Source organism: Mixophyes fleayi, chromosome 2 (assembly GCF_038048845.1).
Source record: "Mixophyes fleayi isolate aMixFle1 chromosome 2, aMixFle1.hap1, whole genome shotgun sequence".
Taxonomy (NCBI): Eukaryota; Metazoa; Chordata; class Amphibia; order Anura; family Limnodynastidae; genus Mixophyes; species Mixophyes fleayi.
In genome coordinates this window covers 59,961,769-59,976,046 of record NC_134403.1, presented here as the reverse complement: position 1 = coordinate 59,976,046, position 14,278 = coordinate 59,961,769, and the positions used below count along the sequence as shown (strand labels likewise).

Sequence of the window (14,278 nt, the reverse complement as noted above, 5' to 3'; positions counted from 1 at the left end):
AAGTAAATAATAGTTGACACCTCCTGCTAAGCAAGACAGATACACCAAGAGCATGTTATGTTCACAAATACCTAGTTCATTCATATATTGCAGTTGCACACTAATTCTGCTGTGTTATAAGGTGGTCTCCTGTATTTACATGTCAGACATTTGAAAATAAACTAATGTGCATGGTGTTTTAAGGTTAAATTGTATGTTATAGGCCGTGGTGTCTGATATGACATGAAACAGACCCCACATAAATATTTGCCTTTTAAACTTAAATGGTCTTTTGGGCATTTTTGTACAAATGGTTGTCTGGCAGTCAACCCTCCTGGAAAGCAATGCTGGTGATAATTTACATCTGTTTAAGTGGAAGCAGTACATTAAAGGCCAATTCCACCCAAAAACAAATTCTCTGCATATATTTTTCCCCAGTTAGGAGCACTGTGGTGGTCCCATGCTAATCTAACATGCCCCCCCCTCTTCCCCCAATCTGGAATACTCATCCATGCAACCAGTGTAGTTGCATGTTATTGCCCGTTGTCAACCATCAGTCAGGGTGGAGTAAATCGTCATAAGTATATCCAGTCTGCACTGTTTTGGTTGGCCTTGCAATGGAAATAAATATAAGTGCCGGATAAATAAATGTTAGTGCTGTAGAGGTGAGAGATCCTTGACTGTAGGTTGGGGACAGGTGTCGCTTAAATTGTGTGGAATTAGTCTTTGAATTGAAACTATCATCACAATTGTAACAATTGGTTGGAGACGCACAGTTCTCTAAATTACTCTTCTTTTTAAGTTTGATTAAATGTCCCTTATTTGAGAATCTGAAGTCGATCAATCTAGCTTTACAGTATGTGGCTCAAAAGTAGGTGTTTATTGCTAATTAGATGATCGTGTTATCTCTACATCCTAGATAGCATGAGCCAGCTAAGCAATCACCAATTGAGATCCAGTTAAAGCCCAAGGGTCTTGTGCAGACATATTGACTACACAAATCTATATATGGACTGTTTATTTCTAGTAAAAAGAAAGCTCTCCTACGCTCCATCAGTATTTAATATGTGGATGATCTGTTTTCTACATTCCAGAACATGGACCTCCTTGCTCTTGTAGGACATTTACATTAGGAATTCATTACTAGTTAAAAAAATAATTATATTGTTGCAATCTGTAGAGAGAGCTTAAAACAGTACTTAGTTTTGCATGTACCATTTTTAATGGGATAACATAGCTAAACGTAGATACATGGTTGTGTTTGTACCACATCGATATTAAATGCATATTTTTAAATATGTAAAAATATGAACCGTTACACCAGTAGGCATGTTCTGGAAGCGGCAATGGTCTTGCTCAGATTGTCAGCATCACTGATCTTCTGATCGATCATTTCTTTCTCTCGTAGTCCCGTTTCAGCACAAGCCTCTGTTCCCCCTGGTTCACTGGCTGCTGGCAGAGAGGGGTGAACATATTTGTCAATAAACAGTTTAATTCACAATCCCTGCTACATGTCGATTAAGTTATGGGGGGAGGGGATTTCCTAATAAATACCCTAAGGTCATGCAATGCATATTCTGATTTTTATTCATAATATACCCAGCACCAGTAGCCCTACACCTGCCTGATAAATTGAGTATACTGGGACAATTATGTCTGTTTTTGAGTCCTAATTCACACTTTACTAGAATGAACTGCGATGTAGAATATGCTGCCACTATATAGAGCAGGCCTGTCCAACCTGCGGCCCTCCAGGTGTTGTGAAACTACAAGCCCCAGCATGCTTTGCCAGTAGAGAACCAGTTGATAGCTGGAAGGGCATGCTGGGACTTGTAGTTTCACAACACCTGGAGGGCCGCAGGTTGGACAGGCCTGATATAGAGGATAATCTTAATATCACCATCACCACTAGATAGGGCTCACACATTTTATGGGCAAAAAAAGTGACGCCAGTTTGATATGGAGTTTGCTCAGTCCATTTCCAGCACACTATTTCCTGTTTGGTCATGAAATGCAGCAGAAGTGCATTATGGCAGATTTAGTTTTTACATTTAATTTATTAACACTTATTTTAGTTCATCTACATCCATTAGGTGTTTCATTACAATTCTAAGTTATAGGCATCCCGTTTCAGAAAGGGGAATACGAGGAAGCTCTAGCAGAGAATGAGACGTCCACACATGGAAATCAAATTCTACATTGAACTGTTGGCTCCATAGTGGTTGCAGGACCAGCCTCAATGGATTATTTCCGGCTTGAACACACAAGCGCTTTCTCTTCGCCTGTTGGTGAAGAATGGTTGACTGGCACTGCAGGGCGGCTTTGTTGTACCCTATGAGGAATACATCGGCAGTGCACATGAGCATTCCTAGCTAGTGTTTATTATTTATGTATAAGGTGCCACAGATTCCCTAGCACTACATCCAGAAGCCAGTAAAAAAAGAGATGGTAATACATAGAAATAGCACAGATGAGTGATAAAACTAGTTTGATAACACCTTAACCAGCCTGTCCCTCGTGCCTCACAAAATGTGGAATATAACGTGCACTTTTTATAGCCCTGTTTTTGTTCCCCAGCTCAGAGTACAACCGTAGTATTTAATTACATGTGGATAAGTGGATGTTGTAGCCATGCCTATATAAGAGACTTATTAATTCCATGTTACCCATTGTAAAAACATGTTTGTTGTTAATTCAGTGATGCTGTTATGCATTGTTTTCAAATTGAAGCCAGGTGTGTTATGGGTAAGGATCAGGTGGTGCCCAGGGTACAGGTGAGGGGGCTGGAGCTGCATTCATTCTTCCCTTCCTTTCTTTAGAGGAAGCATGGAACAGCTGGGGACCCTGTGATATCACAAATTAGTATAAGGGGTTAATATTAGGAGGGGTTGACTGCTATCATATCTTTAGAGGTGGAGGAGGCCAATTAGTATCCATTGCCCTCCACAGGACTAGTGCAGACATTTGGCTGGTGGAAGCACAGATCATCTCCACTCCCAACTCCAACCCCCTGATCCAGCACCCATCGATGTTTAAGAGGGAGAGAGCCAGTGGGTTGCTCAGGATGGGGAAAGGACTGGAAATTTGACCCTGGATATGAGGCGCCGCTCTGGGGCGTTCATTCTGAGAATTGATGGCTGGAAGCTACAGTGGCTGGTGTTGAGTTGCCGTTCTCTACCAATGGTGTAGATCTCCAGATCCATAGGTCTTCAAGTCAGGATAGCTAAGTGACTTACTCCTTAAGCTAGTGGGGTAAGGGACAGATGATGTGGTAAACCTGTCTGGTATTTAGTTACTGAGTGTATATAACATTCTAGTGATTGTTTTTATTACAAAAAATGTATGGTTTTACTTTCTAACTGCATTTGTCTGAGTGAGCATAGGAACCTTAGAAGATACTGGGTAGGCTTCTCTGGGATAGTAAGGCACCCGTGGGTGACTTGCCAGTGTAAAGGTGGTAGATTTGGGCCAGAAAACCTGGTATCTTCACAGTGAGTAATGCTATGGGGACTCGCACGGAGTGCAACAATATACAAGACACGACATAAAAGGAAGTCAGTCAGACAGACATAGGTCATGGGACAATATGTAAAGAGGACCTGCCGGCGAGAGTTTACATTTTAGAGGGAGGATTTGTGAGAGACAGTAGGACCAACTGGGAGAAAATGGAGAGGGCAGGCTAAGGAAGAGGAGGTGATGGCTAAGATGGTTAGGAGGTAGTAGGATAGGCGAGCTTGAAAGGGTAAGTTTTGAGTGAGCATTCGAAGGTTGGGGGGGAGGGGAGTTCCAAAGATTTGGGGCAGCACAGTCTTGTACTTGAGCAGGAGGTAATCTGAGTTGAATTGTGGTGGAGTGGAGTGGAGTGGCCAGGTAGGTATGTACCTTGAGACAAGGTCAGAGATGTAAGGGGGGGAAGTGTCTGTAAGAGCTTTCTAAACGAAGGTAACAAGCATGAACTGAATTCTAAAATGGATAGGGAGTCAATGAAGGGAGTCACACAGAGGAGTAGCGTAAGACGAGTGAGAGGAGATGAGCCTAGCTACAACATTCTGTATGGATTGAAGGTCAGAAAAGAGAGAGAGGAAGGCTAGTGAGGAGGAGGTTGCAATAGTCGACAGGTAATGATGAGTGGCAGGATATGGGGAAGGACTGGATCTGAGAGGTAAAGCTGAGGGCAGAGTCAAGAGTGACTCCAAGGCAACGGGTTTGGGTGACAGGAGAGAGAGTTGGATGGACATTTAATGTTGGACAGACATGGATGCAAGACATATTGCATCACACTGAAATTTTTATTTTTTATAAAATTCTTAAATATGTAAATACAACTTTATTAGGCAATTAAATAAAGGAGAGTTGTAGTTAAACCTAAAGATAAAAACAAAGCAGACTGCTGCCACCCATGTGTGCTAAAGGAGCAAAGTTCAGTAATTGATGGACCACACTCATAATTATGGACTCCCTCATAACTGTTTCAAGTGAGATTTACAAATCATAAAATACAATCACTCATAGCTATTTAGCACAACGTGGAGCGGTAAAACACAGTTCCAAGTCATAACAAAAACCTGAAATGCATAAAAAGGGATAAGTAGTTCTTACCATTGTTTAAGTCATTCATTTGAACACATCTTGAATATTGGGTACAGTGTTGGGTTCCAATCTGTAATGTAAGAAGTACACTGGAGCACTCAAGAGGGTTCAGCAACAGGCCAAATCCATAATGAAAAGGTTGAAATTGTTACATTTAAGAGAGGTTAGAAAAACTAAGCTTGTTTACTTTGGGGGGAAAAGGCACCTAAGAGGTGACATAATTAATATACAGAAATATATTGAAAGTCAAAACAAAGATTTGTTTAACAAACTTTTTGTACCAAGGACCATACAGAAGGCAGGTCATCAATTGTGAATGGAATAAAGACTGTTTTATGATCCGCATAGTAAGAGTTCTTTACTGTAAGTGTGGTTGAGCTGTCAAATCCTTTCCACAAAATGTAAAAATCAATTGGCTATCTTCCTTACAAGAAATGGTATCTAGCTATAATTAGTAAAGGTGATGTTTTATCCAGGGAATTCATCGGATTTGTCATTTTTGGGGTCAGGAAGGAATTCTCCTGTAAAGAGTCACACTGGGTTGAACTCTGGGTCTTTTTTCAATCTTATTAACTGCAATAATTGTGTGTACTGCCAGCGTTATTTTCACAGTGTTCAATTAACCTTATCTGCAGTGCCAGTTAAACTGCACTCACCAAGCGGGTACAGTGCATGTGTATGTGATTTTAAATCGCCACATTCCGAAACAGAGTAACACTGCAACAACCCAGCAAGAAACAATTAAATTGCCTGTAACAGACTGACCCAATACTCCTGAGAATGCAGTCTATTGATTCACTAAGAGCCAGTTACTTATGAAGTGTTCGTGAATGGTCAGGTTCCATTCTCGTGAGTATGATTGATTCAGCCCATACAATGCCTGAATCCCATGTTTTGTTTGTGACAGGTGTTATATAATTTAACCGCCCTAAACATTTTATGGCTTCCGTCTCCTGAACTTTCTGAATATGAGAGCAGCAGTGTTCACATATGATTTCACTAATGTAAAAATAAAACATACAAACAGCCGTGGTCTACGATCTATATGTAACATTCAGTACAATGAAACCAATTTCCAGTCTGTTTTGTAATCTATAGTTTGTACAGAACACTCTGCATTGTCTTTTATGTGGAATGCAACCAAATTGATTGCAGAGTTACATATAACCAACTATAAAAGTATGCTGACATTACTGGTCTGTTGCATGTTGTGCATCTTAGGTACTTATTTTGCTAATATTCTGTGCAATGTGGTTGCATTTTTCATAGTCCTAAAATTAAAAAAAAAATGATTTCACATGTCAAAATATGCTATGTGAATAATGTCTTAAAAAAACAAAAGGCTTTGTAACAAAATGGAGAATAGAGATGAGGTCCCGTACTTACAGTCCAGTTGGAGTCACAACCTTTATTCTTGCACATAATCTCCTCTTCTGATAAGTGCAAATTCTTTATCAAGAAATATGTGTTCATTTTCCCTTTGCCTTTTACTTCAATGACTCCTCTTTCTGCTATTTCAAAGTCTAGGTGTTTCAGAGCACTGCAGAAATATCAGGTAATGACAAAATTATAAAGGTCAAATCTTCCATAATAAAAAAAAAATATACATGTTACACTTGTGGTGAACAAAAATGTAAACACTTGGGCAATAAGGCATATCATTGGTAAAATATATAGTACCAAAGGAGTTCTTAAGCTACAGATTTATTTTAGGATTTCCTGGCTGTATGTATGTGCTGATAACAGCTGTTATTTATCCCTGGGCAGGGGGGGGCAATGGGTATTGGTGATGAGTGGGCACCTGGACTATACCTAGCTGTCTGCCCTTTTGTTTTTGGGTACAGATAACTTGCAGTCACCTGATCACTTTTCTGGGATTGCATTGTCCTCTCAAAATAATGTGTATGTGAATGCAGTACACGTTAGTTGGCATAGCACACGGGCTGACAGGACAGGTGGGCTGCCTTGGGCTGGGTGACTGGTCTACCTGAAAATTTTGACCTTTAAAATGTTCCTAATAGGCTGCTGAGCCCAGTCTCGCCCCCAGGCTAAAATTTGCCAGCCAGTCCCAGGTGGCACAGCATGTGTGCTATGCATGAGACACTCCTTTTATGTTTTTGTCTAAAGTAAACAGGCTCCATCTTGTACTAGTGTAGTGCGAGAAACAGAGAGGAGAGGTGATGTGTTGGACATGGGACAGTGGGGAGGAGGTCCCAGGCTCACCCCAGTATTGCCTGGGAGATGGTGAGCAGCAGCTGCTGCAAGGGGCAAGTGGAATATGCCCTGAATAGGGGGAGACCCTTAGAGCATTAGGTCTCTAGAGGGGGAAATTGCAGAAGATGGCAATGTACTTGCACTAAGGCATATAAAAAAGAAACACTGGAGTGGGGGCTGCTGCAGAGAGGCAGGTGTGAGTGTAATCCAGCAGATTTGCGTTCTGCACATAAGAGGTGCCAGAGCACAAGGGATATAACCCCAGTAGAGGAGAGTCATGGCTGAGTGTACACTAAAGAAGAGTATCTGTCACGGGCACTAGGAGTCTTTGCCCAGGATATCACCAGATGATGTTCTTACCAGAGTAATATAGCTGGTACTATGGTCCTCTGGTAGCAGGGTGACAACGGAACAGGAGAATCAGCAGATTGTGAGAGAATGCTCAAGGAAAGTCTATGACTAGCAGCAACTGGTAATGACTTAGATGGATGTACACGAGGAACTAGATGGACAAGGAAACGTGAGGAGAGTCAGTGGTCTGCGTATAGCAAGTTGTACCACTGTCTATAGTGCAGGAATGGATTCCAGGTGCAAGTAGGTAACGGGGAAGTCAGTGGTCTGCGTACAGCAAGTTGTACCACTGCTTATGTGAGAGGATACTTGAAACTGGTGCCAATGGGAAACAGGAGTCAGTGGTCTGCGTCAGCAAGTTGTACCACTGCTATATATATATGTGAGGAGGGGCACGAGGAGATGAATGTAATGCAGAGGATACAAGGGGCACACGGAACTTGATCCCACGATGATATCCACAATACAATAATAACTGACAAGCGCTGCTTGAAGTATACAAAGTCACTATAGCGATCCAGGTAATAGGAAACAAAGTCAATAGTAACAATAGCTTCAGTAGATAGAAGACTCCGGAGATGAACACAACACAGTCCAGACGGAAATGCAATACAATAGCAAAGTCAATGGAAAGTATGCATACCGCGGTTCAGGAGAGCAGGCTGTCAAGGAGATGTGCAGGGATACCTGAACGGCTGAACGCCGGCAGGAGGAGAGACCACTGGAGGATGGAAGCGGTAATCAGGTTGGTGCAGCGCACGGAAGGTAACCGGTAATCAACTGAGCAATACTCAGGAAGCAGTAGTAAGTAAAACTGGAAACATGATGAACACGGGAGAGATGAGGCTGTCTGGAATCCGGCAGAGTAGCGGAGGCAGCGGAGGGAAGGTACGCTGAACACAGGAGAGTAGAGGCGGTCTGGAATCCGGCAGTAGTAGTGAAGGCAGCGGAGGGAAGGTACACTGAACACAGGAGAGTAGAGGCGGTCTGGAATCCGGCAATAGTAGGGAAGGCAGCGGAGGGAAGGTACGCTGAACACAGGAGAGTAGAGACGGTCTGAAATCCGGCAGCAGTAGCAGATAGGAATCAGTGGAGAGCTGACACGCTGATCACAGGAGAGTTGAGGCGGACTGGAAACCACAATCGTAGTAGACAGGAATCAGCTGGAGCTGAATACACGAGGAAACACAGGAACACCTTCAGAGGCTCATGGGGAATGAGACTCCAAGATCAGGCAACCAGGTAATGATCACAGGTGGTTTAAATAGGGAGGGTTGCCTGATCATCCAATCAATAAAAGCAACAGGTACTGAAGGTTTCATAAGGGCTGCACATGCGCAAGACCCTCAGGATGGCGGACGGCCACGGTTCCTGAACACAGGAGAAATGGCACTCACAGTCCGGTGAGTGACAGTATCAGAGCCTAAGCAAGTACATGTATGATATCCCCGCAGAGGAGTGATGAATAGCAGTTGAGAGTACACAGTGTGTGCAGTGCAGTGAAGAGAAGCTAACTCTGGATGTGGGAAATGTTTTAACTGTCAGCATGACCGTGAGTAACACTTGATTACTGGAGTACATGTGAGCCTGCATATGTTGGAAACAGGAGCAGACAGCCTAAAAGTGTGCCTGCAGATGGAGAGGCTGATACATGTGAGTGATGTAGAACTACAGTTCCAGGACGACCTGGTACGCAACGTGATTTATAAGCTATGCAACTAATTTGCTTTATCTGTGAACTGTGATATTTACTACCTGGCAACTTGTGCAGGAGTGAGATTGGGGCTGTATATAGTTACTGTACTAGTGTTGTTTGCAACTCAAGTATTGCTGGTGTGAAGAGGAGTGTAAATAAAGATGTTCTATTTTGCGATAGAGATGGTCTGGCAACCACCTTATGGTGACTTCCATTGCACAGCACCACCAAGTTGCTTCACCTATTTCCCCAGACCTTCAAATAGGCTTTGTACAAAAACCTGCATGTGACAGGGGGATACATATATTTACAGCTGCTCCCTCTCCCCTGTAGTGCTAGATTTTAGTAAGAAGCCCAGATGGGATAACAACATTAAGAATACTAACAATGCAGCTATCATTATACTCCATCATGAGTCCTGCAATGGAGCAACCCCACTCATTGCCCCTTTATGTTATAAACACTGGAAGAGGTTTGGGTAGTTCAACTCAGTCACTCAATGTTACCCCAGCAGGGTTTCTCATCACAGGGCAAGATAGGCAGGGATAGATGACATAGGTGGAATTTATTGAGCATTTGCCGGTTCTTTATTCCATTACTAGACCATTATTCTTACTGGAAAGTTGTTGGACTGAGGTGAATTTTATCTGGAACCCCGTGACTCTCCATCCGGGAAGCTGTGTTCACGGTGTCTCCAAACAAACAGTACCTTGGCATCTTATCCCCAACAACTCCAGCTAACACAGGGCCGGTGTGAACTCCAACTCTAATCTGAAATAAAGATTCAGCTGTTACAATAAGGATATATTAATCACTAAACAAAGAAGAGTAAGTATTACTTTAAGTAGAGGCACTCCTTAGATAATTATATAGGCATTGTCACTCACCAGACTGTTAGTGCCTCTAGGTTGGGACATGGGTCTCTCTCGCTCCTGCCGGCGCCTCTCCTGAGCCGCGGGCGTCCGCCATCTTGACTAAGATTGCGCATGTGCAGAAACCCTGAACTGTTAATACCTCGACTCTAGTCTCATTGGTTAATTAATCACTTCTCATTACTTAAGGCACCTGTTGCACTATTAGCTTTGCCTGTTCTTGGTTCTCATTCCTTGAGACTCTGAGGTGTTTCCTGTTTCTGCTCGTGTTATCCGTTTTCTCTGGACAAGTCTCCTCTCCACATCGGTAATAGAACTTACCCGCTGCAGATTACTCTCGCTACCTCCGTTACCTGCCTGCTTCTGGACAAGTCTCCTCTCCTCATCGGTAGTAGAACTTACCCACTGCAGACTACTCTCGCTACCTCCGTTACCTGCCTGCTTCTGGACAAGTCTCCTCTCCTAATCGGTAGTAGAACTTACCCGCTGCAGACTACTCTCGCTACCTCCGTTACCTGCCTGCTTCTGAACAAGTCTTCTCTCCACATTGGTAGTAGAACTTACCCGCTGCAGACTACTCTCGCTACCTCCGTTACCTGCCTGCTTCTGGACAAGTCTCCTCTCCACATCGGTAGTAGAACTTACCCGCTGCAGACTACTCTCGCTACCTCCGTTACCTGCCTGCTCCTGGACAACTCTCCTCTATACATCAGTGGTACAACTTGCCTATTGCAGACCACTCACGTTGCTCCGTTACATGCCTGCACCTGGACAAGTCTTCCCTTCACATCAGTGGTACAACTTGCCTATTGCAGACCACTCGCGTTACTCCGTTCCATGCCTAGACCTGGACAAGTCTTCCCTTCACATCAGTGGTACAACTTGCCTATTGCAGACCACTCACGTTACTCCGTTCCACGCCTGCACCTGGACAAGTCTTCCCTTCACATCAGTGGTACAACTTGCCTATTGCAGACCACTCCCGTTACTCCGTTCCACGCTTGCACCTGGACAAGTCTTCTCTACACATCAGTGGTAAAACTTGCCTATTGCAGACCACTCACGTTACTCCGTTCCACGCTTGCACCTGGACAAGTCTTCTCTACACATCAGTGGTAAAACTTGCCTATTGCAGACCACTCACGTTACTCCATTCCACGCCTGCACCTGGACAAGTCTTCTCTACACATCAGTGGTACAACTTGCCAATTGCAGACCACTCACGCTATTCTGTTACACACCTGCGCTGGAAAAGTCTTCTCTACATATCCGTGGTGAAACTTACCAGCTGTAGACCATTCATGTTTCCTTGTGATATAGCTACTACTTTGTATGGTACCTATTAGCTGGACTAAAGTCTACAAGTGCCTCTGTATTGTAGCTGCAAGTCGCTGACTCTTCTACTATATTGTTGATTGGTCTTTGCCTAACGCTACCCAGTTATCAAGTACTGGCCTGCTATATGCTACCTGCGTGCTAAGGCACTTGGACTCTTTCCTCATTTTATCCTGTTTACTAAACTGCTGTACCATCACAGTTCCACGGTGCCAAGACTCAGCATTTATACTATTGACATTCCTTTCCTCTATTCTACTGTATGGTTCCACTGATTCACCACACTACCCAGAGGTCCGCACTTCTGGTAAGTGTAGCTACACCTGGTGAATTCTGGGTAAAACTCCTAGTGCCCGTTACAGTAAGAACAGGCAATGACAGACCCAGGATCGGAACCAACAGCTAAGGATATGCTGCAGTACCTGGTTACTCGGGTTGAACAACAAGATGCTCGTCAGCAACAATTATTTCAATGTTTGCAGTCTCTAGTCTCTCGGGTAGATCCTGTGCAAAAGGAATCTTCTACTAATAATCCCCCGGAGTCTTCTTCTCTCCCAGTGCCATCCCAGGTGTCTGTTGCTTTTACTCTACACCTGCCTACTCCCTCAAAATTTGATGGAGATCCAAAAGCTTGTAGGGGCTTTCTCAATCAGTGCTCTATTCATTTTGAGCTCCAACCTCAAAATTTCCCTACTCATCGCTCTAATCTCTCTGTTTTCTGGACAGGCTCTGGCATGGGCCTCTCCTTTGTGGGCAAGAAATGACCCCCTGCTGGAGGATAGTGCCATGTTCATTTCAACTTTCCGAAGAATTTTTGATGAACCTGGTCGTGTTATTTCTGCTGCCTCTAGTATTCTTCGATTACGCCAAGGATCCCGTTCAGTAGCACAGTACGTAATTCAATTTCGCACACTTGCCTCTGAACTCCAATGGAATAGTGAGGCATTGATAGCTGCCTTCTGGCAAGGTCTTGCTGACAAGATTAAAGATGTGCTGGCTTCCCAAGAGTTACCATCTTCTTTGGATGCTTTGATATCTTTGTGCAACAGAGTGGACATGAGATTCCGAGAAAGAAATTCCGAAAAGGCGTCTTCACCTAATGTATCGGGTCGCCTTCCTTTTCGATTTCGTCATCCCTCACCTTCAGTGGAACCCATGGAGGTAGGACGTTCTAGATTGACTTCAGAAGAGAGGGAACGACGGTTGAAGAATAAGCTCTGTATTTATTGTGCTGATCCTAATCACTTGCTGAACTCATGCCCTAGAAAGTCGGGAAACGCGAGGTCCTAACCTGTTCTGGAGAGGTATGGTTGGGGTCCCTGGAATCCTCTCTACACCTTTTGAATTCTAAAGTTTGCTCGTTTGCTGTTACTGTTTATATTTCTACTAAGTCTTTTACATCGCAAGCACTTCTGGACTCTGGAGCTGCTGGGAGTTTTATTTCAAGTTCCTTAGTGTGTCAGTGGTCTTTACCTGTGACTCTGTTATGTTCTTGCCCTTAGATTTGCTCTCATTCAAGATGGCCGTGGTTGCCTCATGAAGTTTCCATCTTGGATCTCTGATATGAACTTGCCCTTACAATAGCCCTTATCCAAGATGGCCAGAACTGTCTCAGGAAGATTCCATCTTGGATCTCATTTCCTGTTTGGGCCTAGAAAAGGCAGCCTTTGCTTGAGTATTGTGTTTGTGTCTGAACCAGATGCCCCACAGAACCTTGCTCCCTTGTGATTTGGAATACAATTACTTGGTACCTCTACAGGATAGTTATCCTGTTGATACTTTGGACTTGCTTGCTGGACATTTAAGATTTATTTCTGTATCAAAATAAATCCTGTTTACTACAGTACTACCTGGCTATTGGGTTCCGTTTGTAATACCAGAAGTGTGACAGGATACTCGAGCCAAAATGACGGAGCCCGCTGGGTCAGAACCATCTGCTTTACAGCGACTTTCAGATCTGAGTTTCCATATGCATTCTGCTTCAAGACAACTACAGGAATTTCATGCAAAATTTCAAGAACTGGAGACCCAGTGTACAAATAATTTTCAACTGCAAAATCAACACGTAACTGAGTTGCAAATAAATGTTCATGAACTCAAAGATCAAATAGCGCTACAAAATGGAGTTATTACAGAACTACAGGTGCGGCTTCAAGAAGGTAATGCTGTAGCACCTTCAGCTGCAGCACATCAGCCCACACTCCCACTACCTCCGGCTCGATTCACAGGTGATCGTAAAAAATACAGAGGTTTTATTAATCAATGTAATATGCATTTTGATTTACATCCTACTTATTTTTTGACTGATGTACAGTAAGTATGTTGTATTCTTTTATTGTTGAAAGATGATGCCTTGGCATGGGCTTCTCCTTTGATAGAAGCAAAAAGTCCCATATTACAAGATCTTTCTAATTTTATGGATGCAATGAACCAGATATTTGATGATCCAAATCGAAGTGCTACTGCTGAGTCAGTTTTATTAAAGATGCGTCAGGGAAGACGTTCAGTGGCTGAATACACCTCTGATTTCCAAAGATGGATCTTGGATACAGATTGGAATTCGGCAGCTAAATAAAGATGGATCTTTGCGGCCATGCATTGATTATAGAGAATTAAATAAAGTTACTATAAAGAACAGACATCCACTTCCTCTCATCCCAGAATTATTGGAAAGACTGCAGACAGCAAGTATTTTCACAAAGCTTGATTTAAGAGGAGCGTACAACCTAATACGTATTCGACCAGGTGATGAATGGAAAACGGCTTTTCGAACAAAATATGGACATTATGAGTACCTCGTGATGCCGTTCGGGTTATGTAATGCCCCTGCTACTTTCCAACATTTTATAAATGATGTCTTTCGAGATTTGCTTGATCTGTTCATTGTTGTATATCTTGATGATATCCTTATCTTTTCTAATTCTTTACCAGAACATCAAGAACATGTTCGAATTATTTTACAACGGCTACAGATAAATCAATTATACATCAAGTTGGAGAAATGCGAATTCCATCGTACTCAAATAAAATTTTTGGGTTACATTATATCCCCTCACGGACTGTGTATGGATCCCTGTAAAGTGCATGCTGTGGTAGATTGGCCCATACCTAAAAACGTCAAAGATGTGCAACGATTTATGGGCTTTGCTAATTTCTATCGACGTTTTATAAAGGACTTTTCAGGAATTGCTGCCCCCATTACTCAGCTCACAAAAAAGGTTTCCTCCTTTCAGTGGTCACC

The 14,278-nt window shown here is 43.1% G+C and overlaps 1 protein-coding gene across 3 annotated transcripts in view; it reads right to left on the bottom strand.

The window, feature by feature from the left end:
- Nucleotides 1-1,178: 1,178 nt before the first annotated feature.
- Nucleotides 1,179-14,278, bottom strand: part of LOC142140104 (guanylate cyclase soluble subunit beta-2-like) — a 53,460-nt gene continuing 40,360 nt past the window's right edge. For 2 of the 3 annotated variants that reach the window (XM_075197961.1, XM_075197964.1), the window contains exons 11-14: nucleotides 9,447-9,601; nucleotides 5,956-6,109; nucleotides 4,579-4,639; nucleotides 1,179-1,431 (exon numbers count right to left, since the gene is read on the bottom strand). In XM_075197961.1, coding sequence (XP_075054062.1) covers nucleotides 1,295-1,431; nucleotides 4,579-4,639; nucleotides 5,956-6,109; nucleotides 9,447-9,601 — 507 coding nt within the window. In that variant the 3' untranslated portion in view covers nucleotides 1,179-1,294. The remainder of the gene's footprint in view (nucleotides 1,432-4,578; nucleotides 4,640-5,955; nucleotides 6,110-9,446; nucleotides 9,602-14,278) is intronic. The other variant, XM_075197963.1, reaches the window with a different exon arrangement.